Source organism: Dromaius novaehollandiae, chromosome 2 (genome assembly GCF_036370855.1).
Source record: "Dromaius novaehollandiae isolate bDroNov1 chromosome 2, bDroNov1.hap1, whole genome shotgun sequence".
In the NCBI taxonomy this organism is placed as follows: domain Eukaryota; kingdom Metazoa; phylum Chordata; class Aves; order Casuariiformes; family Dromaiidae; genus Dromaius; species Dromaius novaehollandiae.
The window spans coordinates 122977184-123000556 of record NC_088099.1 but is presented as its reverse complement, the minus strand read 5'-3'; the positions used below and the strand labels follow the sequence as shown (position 1 = coordinate 123000556).

The 23373-nt window shown below is 39.1% G+C and overlaps 1 protein-coding gene and 1 long non-coding RNA gene across 2 annotated transcripts in view; one reads left to right on the top strand and one right to left on the bottom strand.

Annotated features, from left to right (window-relative positions):
- Positions 1–670: 670 nt before the first annotated feature.
- Positions 671–9659, bottom strand: LOC112988769 (uncharacterized). Its single transcript, XR_003260616.2, has 3 exons — positions 8935–9659; positions 8224–8302; positions 671–3665 (listed from the first exon to the last, which is right to left on the bottom strand). It is a non-coding gene; the product is annotated as an uncharacterized LOC112988769 (long non-coding RNA).
- Positions 9660–9962: 303 nt separating this feature from the next.
- Positions 9963–23373, top strand: part of B4GALT6 (beta-1,4-galactosyltransferase 6) — a 29277-nt gene continuing 15866 nt past the window's right edge. Inside the window, exon 1 of the mRNA XM_064507355.1 lies at positions 9963–10711. Coding sequence (XP_064363425.1) covers positions 10597–10711 — 115 coding nt within the window. The 5' untranslated portion in view covers positions 9963–10596. The remainder of the gene's footprint in view (positions 10712–23373) is intronic.

Sequence of the window (23373 nt, the reverse complement as noted above, 5' to 3'; positions counted from 1 at the left end):
TTATTTAGGTTTTCAGTTAACAAAGAGCTTTCCTGAGCTCCTGAGTGTTTCAGCTCTTAAGAAGGTTCAAACTATTTAAAAACTATCCTAAAAACTAAATAAGGCAGGTATTGGAAACTGAACAAAGCACTGGAATTGCACCAGCTGTAAACTTTGCTAAAGTTTTCTGTGACTTGTTTGATTTCTAAATGAGAAAGCTTAATCAGAAAACATCTGTCTTTAAAGACTAAGACTCTACTCCCCCTGAAGTCCATTTAACAAATTCTGATTGCTTTTTTCCAAATAGCAGAAGAAGGAATGGGACCAGATTGTTTCTATTTATATATGCAAGGAATTGCATCTCTGAGGATAACATTTTAGGCATTAAAAACAAGCAATGCAAAAGCTCTCAAGACTTCCACAAAACCTTCTATTAATTTATTGCACAACTGCAGTGATTAACAGCCAAACTGCATGATGCAGTTTTGTACTGTGAGTTTTAAGACTTTAATGACATCTTTAAAAGTGAGGTTAGGGAAGCAGTCCAAGAATGTAAGCTTAGCCTACAGTCTGCTCTTTTGATTCCTCAGCCACACTCCTATTTCAGAAATGTTCCAATGAACAGTTATTACTCTGAATGTAACAGAACCTCGAGGTTTCAGACTAATACTGCTCTTAATAATCTAGGCCATTTATATTCTGATTTCTGCAAAAATATTGTTTTATCTTAGCTAGTAGTGATTACATCTCCTTTTGCATTTATTTTTAACATGTACAGGTTACAGTGAAATAATTCCTATGACACCTGAATAGTAAGGCTACTGTTTTATCAACTTCTCTTATCAATCTCTCCTTCTACAGTAATAAAAATACTTTTTACTTGCATGTTATCCTTCTGATGTAGATTTCAAAGCACTATGCATGCACCATTTAAAAGGAATCTGTACATGATCTAGACCAAGATACTGTCTTGTCTGCAATAACACACTATGTTATGGGGTATTATTTTTATACAAAGTGATATCCATGACACAGATGCAGTCCTTTCAATATGCAATGACAGCACTGGTTCAGATAAAGAACGTTTTCCCACAGTAATGATTATTTGTGCTTCTGGATATTTCATGTACCTCTGATAACACGGAAAGTAATCACACATTATAATTAACTGAGGCTCTTTATAACATCAGAAGAATCCGTCGCATCTACATTAAGTGTTTCTTTCTCTCTGTTCATTATGAAAGAAAGCCTCAAATTAGGTGGCGGGATTATCCCTCCATATAATTGCACAAGTCTCTCTTTTACTAACATCAGTAAAAGACCCCACAAGAACAGATGTCTAAAAGATGCCTATTGTTAGACATTCACCTAAGATAAGGGATATATGGATAGAAATCCTCTGAAATTGTATTCTGATGTTCAGGAACATCTTCCGACAAAAATTCCATGGAAGGTGGTATGTTCCAATGTTTTGGCTTTCATTAACTGTCCTTTTGTTGTGAGAAAACTCCTCACAAATTCTTCAGTAGAAATATTTTATTTGCTGAGTTTAAAACTTAAAAAAGCACACTTTAAGATATTTTCTTTCCAAAAATATTATGGCATGTAACATGAGCATTTTATTAAATATTTCTGTCTCTTGACTTAATAAAATTGGATGATACAATTGGGTGCAGAATTTAGCAACTTTATAGGTATTGAGATATGGATATATAACAGTCAGTGAATGACTTCTACTAGTAGAAGTAACTTTTAAACTTTTAACATGAATATTTCAAAAGCAGAACTCCTCCCAAACATTTCTTCATATTCTTGTTTTAACTATTACTGATAGGAATGATTTTATTTTGGGTTACCTGTACTGTTAAAACAACATGTGATCCTTGGGTGAATCTCTTCATGAAAGCTAGGTTTTCCTTCCACTTCTGTACGAGCCTGTGAATGGAGTTGTATGGGTTAGTTCTAGAAGGGGCACTGCTAATGATGTATAGATTCACAATTAACCAGACTAGAAAATGATGCCTTTCCTTCCATGGAGGTAATCTTTTCTAAACTAGTAATTGTGGCTTTTTTTATAAAAAATGACATCTGGATCTACATCAAACCAAAAAAAAGCAGTCTTAGCCACAAAAGTTAAATATGACTGAAACTTGGAACATAGGGGTGATGTGTTACTTTAATTGAAGATAAAAGAAAATGATTCTGCAAAATATCAGAGCCTAGGAAACATACTGGAGGAATGCTGGAAGTGTGGAATACAAGACCATATCTGATATTTTATTATTTCATTGCATCTGTGAAAGAAAACTGGTTCACAAAACCTTCTTGTTGCATAGTACTCTCCCATGGCTGCAACTTCAGTATACTTACAAACTTACTTTTGAACAGAGAACTGAGAGATGAAAATTATGAAAAATAAGCTTTGAGTCCAAAGTTATATTACCAGAAAAAGTTAATACATTTTCATAATCCTTTCAATTTGACCTTTGATTTAATGGGATTATAATTGATGTAATGAGGTTAGATCACATGACCTTAACTTTGAGCACTTTGTTCTTGTTCTCTTGTTCTTTATTTGTGTGAGTTTTGTGTGTCAGGGTGCCACAACGAGGAATGCTAACTTTCCTTGCAAGATTACTCTCTAGATCACCCTGAAACAATTTGATTTATATCTTTAAACATCTGAATTAACATCATCTAACACAGACTGTGCATTTTCCTGGAACTATCAGGCAGGTTCTTGTGCAACATAAAATTGAGCTTTTTAGCCCAAAACATTTGGGTTAAAATAGCCTTCAAACAAAATAGCCTTGTTGACCTTGCAAGAAGGATAACTTCAGTTATTGTACAAGATCCTTAAATGCTGCTATCCTACATAACAAGGTGTTATTAAAAAAATATTAAACTGCTAAATCCAAGTAAACCAAATAAACAAAGTTATCTAAGAAAAGCAATAACAAAATAACTGTTGAATGAATGAAAATACTCATTTCACAAGTAGGCTCATAAAGGCTCATTTATCACTTTGTATTACTACCATTCAGGAAAACAGAAAGCACAGGGAAGAAAACTGAAACAGTAATGGCAAAAGATTTAGGAAGCGAAGCCACAGAGAAGATTTCATGTAACTCCCTGTAGTGAGGTGAAAGCCGGCCATATATGTTTGCTTGTGGCTCCAGGGTTTGTTTGGAATTTACAAGGTCTGTGGCTTAGCTGCTGTTCACAAGGTTTGTTTGGAAAATAGGTATTGCGGTTGGAGAAGAGCTACTGCAGACAAGGATGCAAAAGGATTAGGGAAGATCTAATAACTGGGGATGCAACAGGAGAAAATATTCGTCTTCATCTGAGGAGTTTACCTAGCTGTTTTTGGGAAAAGCCTCTTGAAACAAGGCTGGGATTGTTGATAAAAAGTGTTTTGAAGAGGTAAATGATGAGAAAAGTTGGAAGAGATTCACATAAACTTTGTGCTTTAACAGTTAGAAGATGGAAGAAGCCAGGTAAAAAGACAGCTTGGCAATGTGTATACGAGTATTAACTGGTGCAAAGACAGACTAAAGAGAGATTGTCACATTGAAAGGAATAAATAACTAGGTAAGTTATAGTTAATGAAGGGACTATATCTGATTCACAGACTGGGTATGAGCAGTAGGAAGTAACATAAATATTCGTATACAGCTGCAAATGACCTGGAAAACAAAATGGAGATTTTACATTAGTATTTCACAATGTGAAACTGGATGCTCTATGCACATTCATACACATATTATTGTAACCCTCAGCTGTGACAAATGATTTAAGCAGAATATCACCCTCTAACTCCTTGGCTAGTGGAAACTTGTCTGACACGGCTTCAGTGATGCTTTTGTCAGATTAGTTTCCACAGTAGGTGAATATACTAGCTTAAGATACTTCTCCTTCATAGGGTGTTGTATCACAGCACCCTACATCCTCAATTACAAAGCTAAAATGGTTTGTGGTGTTAGTCTGTCAAATGGATCACAGAAGTTACTCAGATGAAAAATAAACTGGTCAAACCCCTCCCTATTCCTATATTTAAAAAGACTGGTTTTGTTACTTTTCTTAACCAGATCAGTACCCTGATTTTGTTAACAGAGCAGCCCTATGCACACTTGTGCCAGTACAGCATGGGAAAAAGCAGAAAAGCTGATGGAAAGGATGGCAGGACAGGGGAATGGATTTTAAGAGAAATTTTGCACAAGATGGACTATGCTTCACTGTAAATACTACCATTCATACAGCGGAGTTGCACTTTCCTATTGGGCTTTTATTTTTTATCCTGGAGATTAGCCAAGGGTTGTATCATCTTTGAATTTCTATGCATTTAAGTAATAAAATTTCTGTGATACAGCTTTAGAAATAGGACTTTACAGGCATAGCACTGAGAACAAAGAATGCACGCATGCCAACTCTGGATGGAGGATGGAGACTAGGTGTGACAATCAAAAAGCAGTGGCTCTGCACCAGACAACGACAAACCTGGTTTCCTGAGTTTGGAGAAACTGAGAGGAGGATGTATGATGCTTAGAAATAAGGTAACAGTGGTGAGGTAGTTTAGGTAAAAAATGAGCTCCCCTCCTCAGTTTTAAGTTTTGTAAGAAGACAAAGCCACCCTAACATTCTCTCTCCCTCTCCAAAACAAAGGAACTCATCCAGAAAGTTGTGATTTATGTGTGTTTCTACCATTGTATTTTCTCTAGTCTGAGGCAAGCTTTTCCTAAACCAGAACAAAACTGAACATTGTTTGATTGAAATGTTCTCAATAGGACAATCAAAAATCTGTTTTTTTGCTTTCTTTCACTGTAAGTGACTCAACTTCAGACCGAGATAAAAAGACTTGTTTTTGTTGCTTAGAGGAAGGTTTTAACAGCTGAGACCCTTTATCCTTTATACAGCTAGACATCTCAATTTAAGCATATGAGGCATTTCACTGTCAGAGCTTCTGGGGGGCTAGAGCCTAATAACCAGCTTATTCGTCCTGATCTTTCAATCAAAGGTGTTGAAATTTTGCTCAGTGTTACTCTTGCTCTAAAATGAAGATATGTGGACTACTATGTCTGCACAAAGCTGGGTTTCTGTGACAGACAAATTGCAAACCTGTTTCTGTATTGTTACTGCATTGTTACTTATGTTCGTCTATACTCCTACGATAGATAGACAATAATAATAGCAATAGCTGTACTTCCATCTTCAGATTCTTTAGAATAGATTATTGTAACGAAGTAAAAGAAAGCTTTCTTTCAAGAAATTTGTAACATGTTACTGTCTGGAAAATAAAGTTGTACACATCAAAGACATGACATAATGAACTGAATGCTGCTTTGCAGATCATCATGCATAACTTCTTAAAATCATGGCATCTGTTTAACTTTGATTTATAGTTTTACAGCCCTGTGAACCCTATAGTCATACGTAAATGAAAAATAACAAAAGGACAGTCATTCACCTTACAGCAGCAGGAGTTTTAGGAGATGTGACCAGTGATTAAAAAAAAAAAAAAAGAAAAAAAAAAGAGTTTAGGAGCATTCCACCAGAACTATATATGGGCTATACGTCTCCTTTTGCTCTTGTGCAAACACATAAAATTGCAGAGTGCCACAGCTTAAATCCTAAAATACACAGGCCGTTTTGGCAGTCAGTGCTTCTTAGACTCCTTCAAAAAAAAAGCAGTTCTTATTTTTGAGGTTTTGGAGAGAGAACATCCATATATAATTTAAAAATTACGGTCATTATGAGGAGAAGGCTGAAATATTTATTTGTCAAATTGTCTAAAGGTAAGTTTGAGGAAGTTGTAACTTGAATATTTGTTAGGTTCCATCATGCTGCCACAAGCAGTAGAAAGATGATCATGGATGCTCTACTCTTCACATTGTTGCATGGGAAAATGAATATCTGTAACTAATATCTGTAACATCTCTTTATGCTTCCCCATTACAAAAGCTAGGGAGGTATGTATGATTGGACAGGGAGATGTTCAGTGACATATTCCGAAAGGAATGTAAGAAATTTCACCTACATTTCAGAAGTACAAGTTTTACCTTCCTGAATGAAAGAAAGCAATAGGTAAAAGCTGTCCTTAAATTTTGTTGTTGTCTGGTATAGAATAAGTAAGATTTTTTTTTCAGATCCCATTATAAAAAGCAATACAGCAAGTAGTTTCCAGATTCCACATAGAATTTGTCCCATCTAAGATTCATTCATTTATTCTCCACCCTGACAGTAATTGTGTCCCTACAAATACAAAACATTTTCATAAATAATTCCATTTACTGGTTCTATGAAATCTAATTTGAGCCTATTATTGGGAACAAACTGTCACAAAGTCCCACTGCTACAATTTTAAAAAGCAAAGACACTGCTTAATTTAAATATCCTTAGTAAATTCCTGCCAGCACAGAGATATTACAATGCAAACATTGACTATCAACTGGAGCTGCTGAATGCAGATTTGGCTCTAGACTGTCTTAGTGGGTGATGCAGTCCTTTTAAAAACAATGAAGAAAAATTCAGCGGGCTGTAGGAGCACTTCTGCCTCTTTAGAAGTTTTATGGTCTTAATCCTGGGTAAGTTTGTAGTCTCTGTTTTTCTATTTTTATAGAAATATTTAAAGAAACATTCCCTTTCTGGGAATGGTAGGGCAGAAATGGGTTTCAAGATGTTTTCTTTTGTATATAAAATAGTACAGAAAATAGTAGTAAACTGTACCTACTTAAAATAGTTACTAATAAGTAATACTATAAATAACTAAAAAATAACCAGCATTAATAGCTGTTGTATACTTTGTTACAGCTAATTTAACCTTGTAGGAGAAGTAAAATCAATAGGAAATTTTCTGATACAGTTTGTAAAAGTGGCCAAGCTTTTGGAATCCGAATCACTTAATCATGTCTGATTAATAAATAGCAAACTCCACGTTACAGGTTGCAAACAATTTCTTCAGCTTAGCCTAATTTTGCTAATCAGTTAGAGCAAAAAGATAAAAGGGTTGATAGCTCCTACAGAACAGAAAAGGGATTAGGATTAACATGTTAGCCCCCATGGAGCAGAAAGAAATCAAGGAAAAGGAGGAAAATGTCATAATAAAATGTCATCATAATAATCATAATCAGCATCATAAATGTCATCATAACGAATATGAATTTTGAGTCTAATTTTAATTGTCTGCCATGGTTTTAGGTTTGCTTTTTGAAGGTATTTTGTACTCTTCTCCAAAAGGAGTGGTAAGTAAATTGCATTTTTGCGACTTTTTTGAAGCAGTGAGCTATTAGCAACCTTCTTACTGAGGAAAAAGTAATGCTTGAAGAAGTAAGATGGCAGATGTTCTGAGTATTCTTTTCAGAGCAGGTACCCGGGGTTAGCTGTCTACCACAACTGTGTGCAAGTCATGGAGAATCAATTAAAATGACACAACTGTCTTTTGAAATTCATTTTTGAATTTCAATGTCTTTTGAATGTCTTACACAAATGTCCCTATATATCTAGGTTAAGCTATTATGCCACAAGTTTTCTCATGATCATCACAGTAGCATTTATAAAATTTACACGCTTGAGGTGAAGGCATGGCACTTACTTTTAACCATGCAGAGAGAGTGATGTGTACAGCACTACTTAGTGTTACTCCACACAAAAGTTAGTGCCAGTCTTAAGATCTCCTGTACCATGAATCTTACTCTTGTCACAGGTAGGATTTTGCAAATTGTCACTGTCTTGATATTCTAATGTCCTCCCTGGTGTTTACAGCAAGGCAAAAATCTACAAAAATAATATCTAAACCACTAATAAAAGTGAAACAGCAGAGAAGTGTGTATCAATTTAATACTGAGTTATTAGTTAATACAGTAAATCAATAGTATTAATACATAAAAATTAAGTAGCAATAACACTGTATCACATATAAAATGAATTTTACTTTAATGGGTGGTGGTTGTCCCCGTGCAACTAGTTAAGACAAAAAGTTACAATACATTTTTGCTTCAGAATATCAGGTTCACGTTCATAAGGACCATCTACATTACAGCCAGCTGAAGCTTCCAGTATAAGTCATATATCTATATGGTAGTTTAATGTCATATTTTTATTGCAAATATTACACTCTGCTTAATAAAGCAGATGATATACATTAACTTGGACAGCAGCCATTGGCATTTCAGAAACAACAAAATACATTACCCAATCTATCCAGCTATCTAACACCCATTGCAATAACATCCATCAAATATTACTTACAAATCTGTTTCAGAACTGAAGGAATGGAATTTTCTCTCTCCTGTGGAAATTCTCATTGGGAAATTCCAGTGTCCATGTTCTGTAACAAAGTGACAATCAGTAAGTTCCTATGTGGCTAGAGATTATTACTGTATGTACTGTATTCTACTGTGCTTTATGTACTGTACTGTACAAAATATTCCTTTTCAAAAAGCAGCACTACTGGAGGATGCTGGAGTAGCTCCTTATTTAACTAAACTATTTAACTAAAATGTCTTTTAAGTCAACTTGTGGGTTTGTTATTACTTTCATTTATTTGCATTACTCCACTGATTAACCAATAAATCCATATTTCTAGCTCTGATGTTCAATTACTTAATTGACTTAGCCTTTTTACATTTACGATATGAAAATACTGAAATGGAAGCCTGCAGACTAGAAGCCGTTTGCCTGTGACTGAAGTGAAGGATGTGATAGGGTCACACCCCTCAGCCTAAAGAAGAACTCTACTTGACCCAGCCGTGCTGGGTGAACGAAAGTATTTTTCCCACTTAATTATTACCAAAATAAAATGAATACGAAGTTATCAATACAGCCTGTTGCATAAAACCCATACTGCAAGTATAGTGACTGAGAAGAAATTGTAGAATGGGGGGGAGGGGGCAATTTTTTAATTTCCATTCTTTTTTACCTTACTTCAGAATAAATGCAATACATTTTAACAACACAGACCTGAATTCTTGTGCAACCTGACTCCGCCACTATCGCAGGTGCACCCAGGCACATCCTGGCTAGATGCCAGCCCCTTGGCACACATCTTCCCATCAGTGACAGCACGCTGCAAAGGAATGGAGAAATTGCTGGCTTGACCCCATCACCTAGCAACTTGGTGGTAGTCACGGTAAGCAGCTGAAGCAAGAAAGAAGAATCGTCACTTTAAGTGAAGCTGGTATTACAGGCCTTTAAAATATGATTTCCATGAAACACGTTTGAGAATAAGCCCTGGAGTGTCTAGAGTACATAGACAAATTCAGCAGTTTCTGAAAGCGCAAGTGCAGCGCCATCTTTAGGGAATGCTTTCTAATCTGTGCTGGAGAGCTGCTCTGGGGAGAGCTCTTGGGTCTGATGGCTCCGACTCTCATTGCCCACTGTCCTGGGCCAAAAGCAGCTCAAGTGCATGACTTAGGGCAAAGACTGGCACGGGGCAGCATCGGCGGCGGCCGCGGTGGCGGAGGCAGGCCGCGCTCCCCTCAGAGGCGCGGCAGGGTCCCGCCAGCCCGGGCCCAGCCCTGCCCCCACCGCGGCCACCTGCCCGCCGACCAAAGGCGGGGGAAGCGGGGCGCAGCAACGGCAGCCCCTGCCTCGCGGCCGGCACAACCGGAGCACCGGCAGAAACGGGGCGCAGCCCGCCAGGCCCCGCGAGGGGGGCTTCCACCGCCCCCGGCGCCCCAACGGCTCTTTCCGCCCCGCCCCTTCGGCCACGTGACGCCCGCGAGGACCCTCGCAGACCCCAGCCGCGCCGCGGCCGAGCCCCCCTCACACCCCCGCCGCGGGGATACGGCAGCCAATGAGGAGGGTGGGCCCGCTTCCCCTCTTGCCTCCCATTGGCCCGGAGCGCGGGGCGTCGCGCGCCCGCCGCAGCAGAGCGGCAGCACCACCGAAGCCCCTGGCCCCTTCCGCTGGAGCGTGCCGCGGGCGGGGAGGGCAGGCGTGCGCGCGCCCGCCCGCTGCAGCTCTGCAGTCTGCCGTCTGCCGCTGCCGCCGCGCCGAGGCTCGCGCACGCGCCCAACCGCCGCAGTAGCCGGGTGTCTGCGGGGCGGGGCCAGGCCGGGTGCAACGCGCTCCCCGCTGGTGCGGGCGGAGGTGGGAGCGGCGGGGCCGGGCGCGGAGGTGACTTTCCCCGCCGGCAGCGGGGATGCTGCAGCCGCCGCTCGTGAGGAGGCAGCAGGCGCGAGAGCGGGCGGCCGCGGCGCCCGGCGGCATGAGCGGCAGCGGGAGCCGTCCCCGGGCTCCGCGGCGGCGCTAGGCGCCCCTCGCCGCTCGGCAGACCCCGCCACCTGCCCGCGCGGCGGCGGAGTCAGCCCGCCCGGAGGCGCAGCGCGGCGGCAGGGCCCCCTCCGCGCCGGCCCCGCCGCAGGACGCCGCCGCCCTCTCCTCCGCTGCGGCGGCCCGCGCTCCCCTCAAGGCGCCTCACGCTGGGGACCGGCCTCCGCCCCGCGCGGCCGCTGTCGCTCCCGCTCCCAGGGGGGCGGCGGGCGGGAGAGCGGGAGCCCCCTCTCCGCCGTCTCGCTGCCCGGTCCATGGGAGGAGCTCGCCGCCGCCCTGTGGAAGGTGCCGCCGCGGCTCGCCGGGACTGAGAGCGGCGGCCGCCGGGCGGGCCGGCTCGGAGGGAGGATGTCAGTGCTGCGCAGGGCGCTGCGGGTCTCCAATCGCTCCATGCTCGCCTTCATCTTCTTCTTCTCCTTCTCCTCGTCCTGCCTCTACTTCATCTATGTGGCCCCCGGGATCGGTGAGTCGGGAGCCGCCCCCTCTGCGGAGAGGAGGCGCGGCGCGGGGCGGTGGGGGGTGGGGGGCGCGGCCCCACGGACAGGGCGCCGCGGCCCCGGCCCGGGCGAGGCGGGGCGGCCTCGGCGGGGCGCCGCCCGCCGCCCCCCGTCTGTCGTGGCGGGCTCCCGTGCGGGAAGGGTGGGCACCGCGCCGGGGAAGCGGGTCTCTGTTTAAAACCCCTCGTCGAGGCGGCTGCGGGCGACCGCCGAGGGTCGCGGCGGCTATGACTCGTGTTCATCCTGCCTCTGTGCTCTGTGGGTTTCAAATACTCTAGAAGATTCATCTGCCACCGCGAGGCAGGTGAGTGCCGTGCTTGTTTCCCGGGCTGGAAAAGTGAGGCAAAGAAATCTGCTCACCGTTTCATCCTATTATAAATTAATGGCTGAAACCAGGAGAGAGCTGCGAAGTTGCCTGCTGGAGTCACCTAAATGCATCTTTTAAATCGTTAGTAATTGTATTAGTAATAAAGCACATGTGAATATAAATCGACAATCAGTCTGAATTTTTGTCGTTTTCTTCTGTCAGTGGGATGTCCCCTCACAGGTTTTACAGTAAATTAACTTCCACTTCCCAAAGTATCACTTTAGTGGGGGGAGGAGTCGTTTGTATAAGAAATGTTACCTAAAATAACTGTGCAAGTCTAGGTCAGATTTAAAAAAAAAAAAAAAAAAAAAATTAGTCTGTGCTGTTTTCCTAGTTTGCTCCTCTGTTGTTTCTGGGAAAACATCAGGTGGCTTCTCACTGGATGATGCTTTCAGCACTTGGTTAATGTTACCTTTGAAATAAGGCAAGAAGTGTTCTTCTGTATGGTGCTGTGATATTTCACTGTTTCATGTCTTTGGCTAGGTTACATGTTTTCTTTTTTCCAGGGAACGTTGACACTTTCTCCTTATCCATGAGTTCCCTCTCAAGTAACAGTAAAGCCATCTCAATGTACTTCTTCAGTGCTTAAAACTCTTCTCTAGAGTGATTACTGTAAAATGTCCACACTGATTAGGCAGCTGAATCTCTGTGGTAACTTTTTCATGCACACTGGTGTCCTCATGCTGTTTTGCATCCTCTTGTTCATCATCTTTTGCTTGGCTTGTAAAACTTTTAAAGGTGCAGGGACTTCTCCTGTGTTTACAGCACCTCATACAATATTGACATGCCTATCAATAATTATTACAGTTCAAATATTAAAAAATAACTAGGGAATATATCATGGATTAGAGTTCTTCAATTTCTTGCCTGATAATGTTTTCCCTCTGAAGGGGATGCAGCTTAGTCTTTTGTAAATGAGAGAATGGTGCTACCAGGGCCCATTTAGACATTTTAGTTCTGTGAAGCACTCATGCAGTATCATTGTAGACTTTGAATACAAGCAGTTGGTGTATGATTTAGGAAGCAAACTGCAGTTTCCACGTTTTTTAATAAGTAAGCAAAACTGTTAACATCTTGCATAATATATAGAGCTAACGAATTACTTCAGCACCATTCAAAAGTGTCCACTGGATATTTTCTTAGAAATACATCCACTGATGTATTTATCGATGCTTGTTCATTAGCTTGTTCATTGTTTAGAATCAGAGCATCTAGTAATAGACTACTTCTTTCCTGACTTCATTTTGCTACTAAACTATTGGTCTTTGGTTATCTCTTCATTTTCTTATGAAAAATGTAAGAGTACCAGTGAAATGACATCGACAGCATGTGCCAAGAGTACTGTCTTACAGTAGATTATTTAAGATAGGTTGGATCAATCCTAAGAAAAAATCATATTCACTTAAACTGGTCTCTCTTCTCATCTTGGACACACATACTGCAGTTAGCATTTTCAAGTTGTAGTTTTATGATATAAAAATCTTCAGCAGTTGTATCAGTTTGTGAGATTACAGCTCTTTCCAGCCACTGTTCTGCAGTGTGCTACCCAAACTCTGTATGCAGTTGTGTTGTGAGCTCATCCAGCTTAAATAAATCAAAACCCTTTAGCACAGGAGGTTATTATTTGTTACTTCCCAGATCCAGTTCAAAATGCTACCATGCTGTGCTGGTCTTACTGGGGGAGGGAATATAGCAAGTTGTAAAGGAAAGGGAAATTGGAAGATCTTCCACTGGAAACTAAACCTGTCAACTTGCAGATGTGACGATGGTTTCCCAGGAATTTGCTCCTGAAAATGTTGCTGTGTAAAGTGGAGAAAAACAAGATTTTATTTTGCTAAAATATTTATTTATCCTAAAATAAAATTAAGGGCTACCCTGGCAATATTCTTGGGAAAAATGTAACATTTTTAAGAATGGAAGATTTGCCAAAAAAAAAAAAAAAAACACCCAAGTTCCCGAGTTCATAGACAGTATTATTAATATTGTATGATTTCTAGTCAGCTAATAATCATACATCATGTGCTTATGCCATTTCCATATTGCAATATGCACATGCTGCTTCCACTATCAGTGGCAGAGTAGGTGTATCTAAATCAAAGCTGATTTTGTGTGTGTGTTGGTGAAGGGAGGGTTAGTTAAAGATTGCTAACTGGAATTTAACCACCTTACCTATTAGAATGTATTCATGAAATGCTGCTGATATTGTGTATAAAAAGTGAAAATATAAAAAGAAGCAATATTTGTAGAAAAGTATACTGCATTTAAGTCATAAATAGTTGGAATCTGGCATAAGGCATGTGTACAGGTATGCTTTAGTGAATTTATTTTGGTTCACCAGATTGGCGGCTTCCTCAAAAAGCTACAAGACACGTGGCAGAAGGGAGGAAAGTTCTAGTGTGTGGTTGAGAACTGGAACTGCTTTCAGGCTTGTTTCCCTTCCTGATGGTGGGAACTGGAAGAAGAGCAAGAAGCTGGATTCCCAATTGTTATATGGGACAGCAGCATATTGGAAGATGGGAGGGAAAAACAAGTAGTTTATGTAGGAGAATGGCTTCCTGAGATGTCAAAACTGAATTAAATTTTGAGTCCTTACTGAGCTAACAGAATGGAATTCCCTCCTAGCAAGCAGGTGATCAAACGGAATAGATATATGCACAACTAAGTCCTTAGCACTGGAGCATTTTCAAAGAGGTCATTATTGTATTCCTTCTGTCCTTCATGCTAATTAGAAAATGGTATTGATGGCTGGTTTTTTTAATGAAATTTCTGGTTTGTGACATACAGAGTTTAGGTCAATTTTGAATATTGATAATCTGTTTAGAGAAAAAAAACTCAATTACTTATGTCAACATTTTTGATTATTTTTGTCTAATATTTAAATATTTTTATTTTCCTAATAATTTTCCTAATAATTACATGTATATAAATGTCTCACTTTATTGTAGAGACTTTGCAGAATGTTAGTTCTATGGATAATAGAAACTTTTGTTATCCATTATATTTAAGAAAATGAGAAGAAAAACATGAAAATTTCAGGTTTTCAGATAGACTGTTCTGAGACAATAATATAAAATTGCAGGGCTTGTATGCTTGAGAAGAATTCATGCTCTGTGCTGGGATAGTTCATGCACCTTCTTTCTCCCTTCCTCCTCCTCTATAAGGACAGAAAATTGGGTGGGGTAAAGTTAGCTGCAACCCTACTTCAGTGTCCCCCTTCTTTTGGTAGTCAGAGGAGCTTAAAAACTGAAGCAGATGGATCTTTTAACTGCTAATTAGAGAAGAAAACTATGTTCCTAATTTTTCTGTCCCCTTTTCAATTGGATGGATGTTTTGAAGCAAAATCTGGAAGGATAGCATAGCAAGGTAAAACAGTAGAAAATGTTTTAAATGTTTAAAATTTAAAATCTCATTTAAATGTTTGCATGAGACTATCACATAAGTCTCATATATTTGATGGAATGGGATAACAGAGGACACCTCCCCAAAAGACCACTTTTCTGACAATGCTTCATCTGGTGCTCCTTCTCTGATGATTGAAATGAAGAGATATGAACTGAAGTTGTTGTTTTTGAAGTAATCGGTGATGATGGCCTGTGATTCTGAAACTGTATTGAAGTTGCGGATATCCATATATGCTGCAGTTAAGAGACTGAAGAAACAAGCTGAGAACAGAAATCTTTGGCACCAATAGAGTCTTTCTCAGCGTTTGTAGATGACGGTACTAATAAAGGGACTTGAATAGTCAGTGTCTAATACTGGCTTATATCAAAACAACTATTTAGCTTCAAGTTTACATCATCGAAATGAGCCCAAGATGAGGAGACTTGGGCAAAGTAACATGGCCATGACGACCAAGAGACAGCAACTGGATACTGTTCTTAATTTCACTGCAAACGATCTGAATATTGTGCAAGTATTTTTTTTCTGACTTTGCTTTTCCTCTTTTCTGTCAGTGTCATGGCTGAAATCACATTGGACAATATAACTAGTCTTAGAAACCTGTCTCTTAGTCATCTGAGTTGTTCCTGTCTGTCTAACTCCAGCAGAGAACCTTTACCAGACTGGCTAGAAGAGCACCTTGGAGTTCTTGGTATTGAAATTACCTGTGGTCTAATCTGGCCACCTTGGACATGATGGCCTTATAGTGCTCATGAGAACTGGTTATGTAACAGTGCGATGACCAGGGAAGATGCAGTCTGTCTTTGACATCAGTAACCAGAAATCCTAAATGGTGGAACAAGTCGGAGGAGAAAAACAGCTACTATTTCTATTTTCTCTCTTAATTTTTTGCCTCTGTTTAAAAAAACAACAACAACAAAAAACTTCTCCTGTGGCAATCCTAACCAAGGGGCAGCTGTGGTTGGCTTCTGGTTATGCCAGGATCTTTTCTTGAGAATGGGGAATATAAAATATTTAAGAGAGTACAGAGCATTCCATCACTGATGAGAGTTGCTTTGTAAATAACTCAGGGCTAAATGAGATTTTGATGCATATCCATTGGTTTCAGATCACAAATTGGTAAATTTGGTATCCATCTATTTTATGAAAAGATCAGCATTCTAAAAGAAACATTTTTCCTGATACAGGAAAGGGTTATATCACTTTTCTTGGGGGGGAGGGGGGCAGGGGGGAGAAGGACTTGAGCAGAAATGGAGGAAAGAGCTGAAAATTCTATTATCAAGGTAAATGGTGACCACTGCATCCAGATGCTGTGCATCCAGATGCTGAGCCCATAAATATGAGAACCACCTTTGCGCTAATACTCTTTGTTCCTGGCATTGTGGCAGATCAGTGATATTTCTAAAGATCTTCTGTTTCATCACAGAATAATTTAAACTGGTAAGGACCTCTGGAAGGCATCTGATCCAACCCCTGCTGAAAGCAGATCCTATTAGATCAGATTGCTCTGGGCCATGTCCAGTTGAGTTTTTGAATATCTCCAAGAATGGAGATTTTGCAGTCTCTCTGGGCAACCTGTTCCACTGTTTGGCAACTGTGGGATTTCTTTTTTTTTCCTAATATGTAACTGGAATTTCCCCTTTTGCACCTTGTGCGCATTGCCTTCTGTCTTCACTGCGTATCTCCAAAAAGTGTCCAAATTCATCATCTCGGTACGCTGCATTGCATCTCCAAAGACAGCAAAAAGGTTCCCTCTCCCCTTAGCCATCTCTGCTTAAGACTGGATAAACCCATTTCTTTCAGTATGAATAAATTATATAGTTCAAACATTCATGGTTGTCTTTCACTTTTACCAACAGATGAGTTTTGACTAAGCTTGCATATTTCTTTCTGAATCATTTGCTTTTTATCTCTATCTGGTAGTTACTTTTCCTAGGTAAATTTAGTTATTGGTCAGGAAGCCTACCTGCATAGGATTTCGTGGAGTACTCATTGTGTGGCCTTGCTCTTAGTCAGGAAGGGGCAACTTTGGTATCCACAATGGTCAGTTCCATTTTTTTAAATCTGTGGGCTGTCCTCCTTTGCCTTTACTTTGGGATGTGTGGGGGGTTTTTTTGTTTTTTTGTTTGTTTTTGTTTGGTTTTTGTTTAATTTATGATGTTACTTGGAATATTTAATTTACAGATACTGCATATTTCTATATTTCTCAGTAATTGAACTCATTAAAACAAAATTTTGGAAGAATTTGGCAGATCTTATGCTTAAAATGTTATAAAAACAGTTGCTAGTGTCCAAAGTGCTCCTAGTCTTTATTAAACTATCATTGTAAGGAAATTCAGTTATGTATTTTAAAGTTGGAGTTGAAAATTTGCTAAAATAGTAGAAATTCAAGGAAAAATACTTACTTTCTTGATTGAATCTGCCCAGAGTAGAGGGAAAAATAAATGATATTATTTTACAAATTATGCTGTTAGATGTTACAGCAATGTTGATTGCAAATTTCCAAAGGATACTGTTTCACAATTAGCTATTGAATTATTTTTGACTGGCCATACAATCGACAACTAATAGTCTGAGAGTAGAGGATAGAATAGTATCAAATGTGTTAGAAGTTGTATTGGATGTTGTATCATGCATCTTGCTTTAAAATATTGCTAGAGTTAGGAATCTTGATTTCCTCGCCCCCAAATGGAAACTTGACTAACAAGATTTCCTCTTTGTGCACTTTTATTGGCTCTGATAAACAGTGAACTGACATTTATTCAGTTCCTCACCCTTGCAGTTTGAGGGCTTATCCATTAGGAATGTCCTTTGTGGCAGTGAGTCTACAGGCATTGTCTGGAGTATTGAAAAAATGCCACTGCTAACAGAATAATTTTGAAAACCAGTCTTCTGCCTGAAATGGATGGGTCTACCTGCACCGTATTAGTGATTCCTATTAAAAACATGTAGTTTTTCATATTTATTTTTAACGGATTGAAGTGATCTGTATCTTTCTAATATATTTTCCATTCAAGGAGGAATACATATGCAGATGCAAATGCAGTCTCACCATACCCATGAAATGAGTTTGGGTTTATTGTTAAACTATTAATAGTGCAAAATTGATATTAAATATTCAAGAACAAGAAGTCAAGTCAAAGATAGGTGCATTCAACGCATACAAATTTTTACTTTCTTCTGTTGTATATGTTTTTAGAACAACTTCTGATTAACAACAAATGTGTAATATGTAACAGTGTTGAACACTTCTGTGGGTTTTAACTATGTTCTCTGTAGCTTTCAATTTGTGAATAGGAACTAGTTTACAGCAGTCTATACATTACTTTGGTTATTCTCCTTCACTGCAAAGTTATTTAATGAGTCTGTGTTTTACAGAGTAAAGCCTATATCCTGTTGTGAAAAATATTCATAATTCCTAAATTGAGGGTGATGTTTTAGAAGAGATCTTCAACTGAGCTCTACTTACTATATGGTATAGACTGATCTGTAGAATTAATCTGAACACTTTCTTAATACTCATTTAATTTGCCATGTGTAAACTCTGCCAGTAGTGTATTTATAACTTTTGTGTTGCTAAGAATAATATGATATAACCTTGAGATGAGAAGAGATCCATCTGGGGCTTGTTCTAGAAATGTCCACATGACATGATTTCCCATTTGCAATTACTAGTTGTGATCTCTCTGTTAATCGGTTTGAATCCATGTCAGTTTTAATGCAATGTATTGATAGAATTGCTTTGCAGAAGTCCTATGAAAAGAGGCATTGAATAGCAGATATGTAATTTTGGGGGTCATTTGGCAAAACCTATTTTCCATAAGGCTGTATTTATTACGTTTTATTTTTGTAGTGCCCTTGAATTAAGCATCCCCTATATTAGCTTTTCAGTAATTTTTCCTGAGATCAGTGTCTAATGTTCCTGGGACTGCTCTGATCATCACCTTCTCACTTCTTAAATACGGGTGCTAACCTTTTTTGGTAATTGCTTTGGAAGTGTTCTTGACATAAGGCTTTTTTCTTGTGGTTCTTCTTGATTTTTTTTTCTTTTTCAGACATAGTATTTGCCTTTCTACTATGAAAGCTGAATTTTTAAGTGAAATTCGTATTTGCCAAGTCTGTTCTTCTCATCATCTTAGGCATCTTAATGTTTTTCACAACCCAGTTTTAGTTTGTAATCTCATTAATTTAATGATTTTCTGATTAGTTAGTTAAAATCTCAATCCTAACTTCTTCCTTATGCTCTTCAGAATGCTAGTCATTGATCCAGTTAGTAATGTACTGGATCACTTCAGTAGTTTTGTTAGAAGCAATCAACATAATAAAGCATATAAGTGCATGGCATGCTGTTTTGACTTTGCTTTTGCTGATGTGTGCATACAGCATGATATATTACAAAGTTTCTCTGTAAAACTGATTTCTACATTTCTGTGAAGTTGAGGAATGATAAGTTAATCAAGCGCTGTGAAAAAGGTCTTAATTCTTGATATCCTACAGGAAGGAGCTTGATTCTCTAATGGAGAGTGATCTGAGAATTGGATTAAAGCAAAAGATTTTTGCTTTAATAAAGTTGTAAATAGTCCTCAGGTGAATATTTAAATAACAGTGAGCTATCTGTTATAAAAGGCTGCAAGGCTTTTTTAAAGATATTTTTATATTTTAAGAATTAATGCAATTTTTATCCAACTGTCTTGTTTTCAGTCCAACACAGAAAGCTATTAATAACTCACTAGCTATAGAAGCTGGCGACAAAAATGATCCACCTGGTATTTTTAATGGTCCTCTGAAATACAGGATGATCCCTTTAATGACCTAATGTGCTTTGTCATAATGAGTTTTAATAAAACCCTAAACCCAGGACTTTTCATGTATAACATGTGGCTATGCTTCCATGATTGCTGATGTAGATCTGGATCAATTGCCAATAAAAGTTTCCTTTGAATTAGGTATGAGCTGATATTCACACTGCATCTGGATTTGGAGCATTCAGTACAGTGTTTTTTCAAGATATCCTAATGGACATGTTTGATATACTGCACTGAACTTCCCATTCTCTTACTTTGTGCACTGTGTGACAGTCTGGATGTCTGCATTTTTCTTGAATCAGGAGCAATGTTTCTTGCTTACCATGGGCCACGTACAGTGAAATAAGTACAATTTGAGGAAAACTACTTATAGCTGGCTACATTGCTAGATGTTTTCTTCGATGTAGATGTGAACATGTACCCTCCTTTTCTGTGCATTGTCATGCACTGCAACAGGAATGATGATTGGTACAAATGCAGAAAAATAGTAATGAGAGGAAATCTTCATGATGGCAAAGGTAAGGTTTGTGGAAGTCTGTGCCAAGATCAGGAAGATGACTAGTATAAAATTACCCCTAACAATTGAAAAGAGGATTGCTGTGGAAGCCAGCAAACTCTAGCCCTTGTTATTCTGCTGTCAGACAGCCTCAGCAAGTCAATTTGGGAAATGATATATGCAGTTTGGGAGGCTGTTCATACTGCTTGAAATATTATTGTGTATGTCTCTGCACCGCTGTCTTCTGCAGTTTACCCACATCTCTGATAATGCAGGTTCACGTGCCAGGCAGATGTCCTGATACTCTTCCTATGTATTTTATAGACATGCTGACCTCGTGGATGGAGTCAAAAACCTATGCTGCATCAATAAAAAAAAAGTCCTGTCTCAGGAGGATGTTAGGGAGAGGTTACAAATGTGGGAGACGACGTGTGATCATGGCTTATTTAATAAAAACTGTGGGCCCTGCCCTGCTTTGTTGCATGGAATTCTGTGGTATAAAGCACGATTGCTTCAATATCCATACTTTTCATAATTGCTGTTGCGTTAGAGTCCCAAGTAGCTGGGATAAAGCATGTAGATAATATGTGCATAGAGGGAAGGGTGTTGCCTTGTATTTAGACACTTGGATAGAGCTGGATGGTAGTTTGGCAAGCAAGCCAGCCAGGCAGACAAGGTGTTGAGATGGGATGTACTTCAAGGATATCTTGATGCAAACATGACAAGGCTAGATCTTCCTGTCAGTAAGAACAGCTCTTGAATACTTAGCCCAAAGTGGCAGCAGACTTTGCCTGGTCAGTTTTTGGGTCCCGATTATTTTTTCATGACACCTATTTTTTTAGAGAAATGTCTTTTCTGGTTTTGTCTCTCACAAAGGTCTCGTGTTCTCATTTTTCTCTTCTTCCTCACAAGAAGCAAACTGCCCTTCAACAAAGGCAAGATGCAGATGCTTTTGCAGCAAATCTGTTGTATCAAGGTTTATAATTGCATTCTGACCTGGGCTACAGTAAAGTTTCTCATGAGAGCTGAGGACAACTATGTGGTCCTCTTGACTTTCTCGTGTACTTGTGTCAAAGTCTTAGTTGTGTACTGTATCAGGTTCCTAAGACTACCACAACAATGTGTTAAGAGTAGATTTGTATATATTGCTTACACTGACTTCTGGAATAAATTTTTCCTCTCAGCCACACTGGGGACAATGCTGGAGAACATCCTCACTGACTGCTCAGTTTCCATAATGATTGACTTGGGCGTGTCTAATACATAACACCTGGCTGTTGTTTAACAGCTCTAGTGTTTGTAATCAATGTAGTTTGGTAGCAGCCAGAAAAATTCCCAAGGCTGGTGAACATGTAAATAGATGAAAAAGCAGTGAGCTTGCTTGTTAAGAAAGATGATATTCTTTTTAAGAAGTTTGGAGATAGGGACTTGCAGTGTTGATGAAAAGGGAGAAAGAATAGAATGAGGAAATGATTTATGGGCTGATACACGTCTAAGCATAGATCTCTGGAGATCCATAGTATCGAATCTAACATGCATTTAAAAGAGCTCTTAATGATTTTGACACAGCGTAGTACGTTTGCACAGTAGTCACTTGGCCATGCATAGGGGTCATAGGTGCCTGAAAATAATTATTCTCTTCTAAAATCATAATCTGCTTTTCATTGTCTAGAAATGTGTAAGGATGCAGAGTAACTCCTGTGGAGAAAAAGTAGTTCGACTTTGTGTAAGAATCCTGGGTATGAACTTTTCTAAAGGAAGAACTCAGAAGAATTTTCAATGTCTTTAACATTCTTGCCTCTTCCACAAGTTCATATATAGCTTCTAGGATTTTTTCCCCCCTGTTGCCAAAATGATGTCTTACTAATAAATAGTTTCCTTGTTGCAATAAAAAGTGGCTCACAAAAAAGAGGTCATATCTTAATAGCAAGTGATATAGATCTGGACATAATCTAATTCAAGTTTAACCTGTGCAAAGAACAAAGTGTGGTATACCCTGAAGTATCTAATTTAATGTTATGTCTCTGTAAACCATTCTGCAGTCTTAAAAACTGAAACGATTTTGACTTTTGGTATCTCATTAAAAGGAGAAGATAGCACGCAGCCTTTCAGAGCATATCTCCGAAGTGAAGAGTTCTGAAATCAGTGTTCACTAAACTGATTTAAAAAAAACGAAAAAACAAAACCATGTTTTTTTAGTCTTGGAATAGGAAGATATTCAAGAAGACGGCTATACAATAATATGTGGGGAAAAGAGAAAGGAAGCTACCTATTTGAGATCTATCAAATTTTGAAAAAAGTCATTTTTTGTTAATTAGGAAAATTCTGTCCTGTTTGAAAGGCCAAACCCCACTTATTTTTACTTTCAGGGAAGCTTTGAATTTTAAAATTGTTTGTTTAGTGGTAAATAATTGTCTTTGGAGTAACAGATCTATTTACTTTTGTGTTGTTTCCTAAAGGGTAAGGTTTCATGAGTAAGTATCTTCATATATGACCTCAAGAATTCTACAGATTTTTCCCAAAATGTTCAGTACAGATCCCCTAAAAACACAGAATTTGGATAGAAGAGTACCAATGTAAGAAAATAATTAGAACCCCAAAGTACTATTTAATAGTGAATTGGGTTAAAATTTTAAGGAGTCCTTGTGCAAGTTTTCTGTAAGGAACGTTGAGTGTTTGCTGCTTCAGAGTTGTCTTGGAGCCTGGTAAGAATCATTCTTGTTTGCGTGCCTCCATCATATCATTAGCTGAAGCCTCAAGCTAAAGGCGAGATGTCTTTTTTTTAAAGTGACATGGGATTTTGAGACAGATGAGTTATGCCCCATGCACAGCATGTGATACATTCTGACTCTGCCTTTTAAGTGATAATATCTCTCGCTGCTGGTAAAGCAGTCTTTGAGGGGAAGCAGAACTCTCTATCTGTTCTTAAAAATGAATAAATAAAAATAACATTACAAGTATTATTCCTTAAAAGATTGTGTTGGTATATGGATCTCTGTAGGTGTCAGTAGTATTGTTTGATAATGTGGTGTAATTGGTAACCATATTTTCCTCTGGAAATGCATCTGTCCTTATAAATAGTTCTCTGTAGTTCGTCTTCTGTATTGGCATATGAGAAGACATGGACTGATCCAGAGGTATTTGTGTCTTGCCATTGACGCTGGGACATCTGATAGAGATAGTAGAAGTGGAGTTTTTAGTTCCTGATATAAATTTCCATTGTTTCTTAATCTGTTTAGGACAGCTATTGTCTTTATGGTGCATTTGGTTCTTAACGTCCGCTGTCTTAGAGTTTTTTTGGTAGGTGTTGGTTACTAGTTACAGGGAGACAAATACCTCACGGATAAATGGGTGCTTGACATACATGAAATGACAGATGATCCCTTTGATCCTATTTGCTACCCTGGATAGAGACTGTTCTGCAAAGAGATTTTGTCCTTTTGCATTATTTTTCAAGTCTTGTGAGCCACAGATTGTCATCTGCTTATTCAGATGTAAATGCACCTTTTCCAACTTCCTTTTTTCCTTCTTTTTTAGGACAAGAGATTATATTGAGATTTG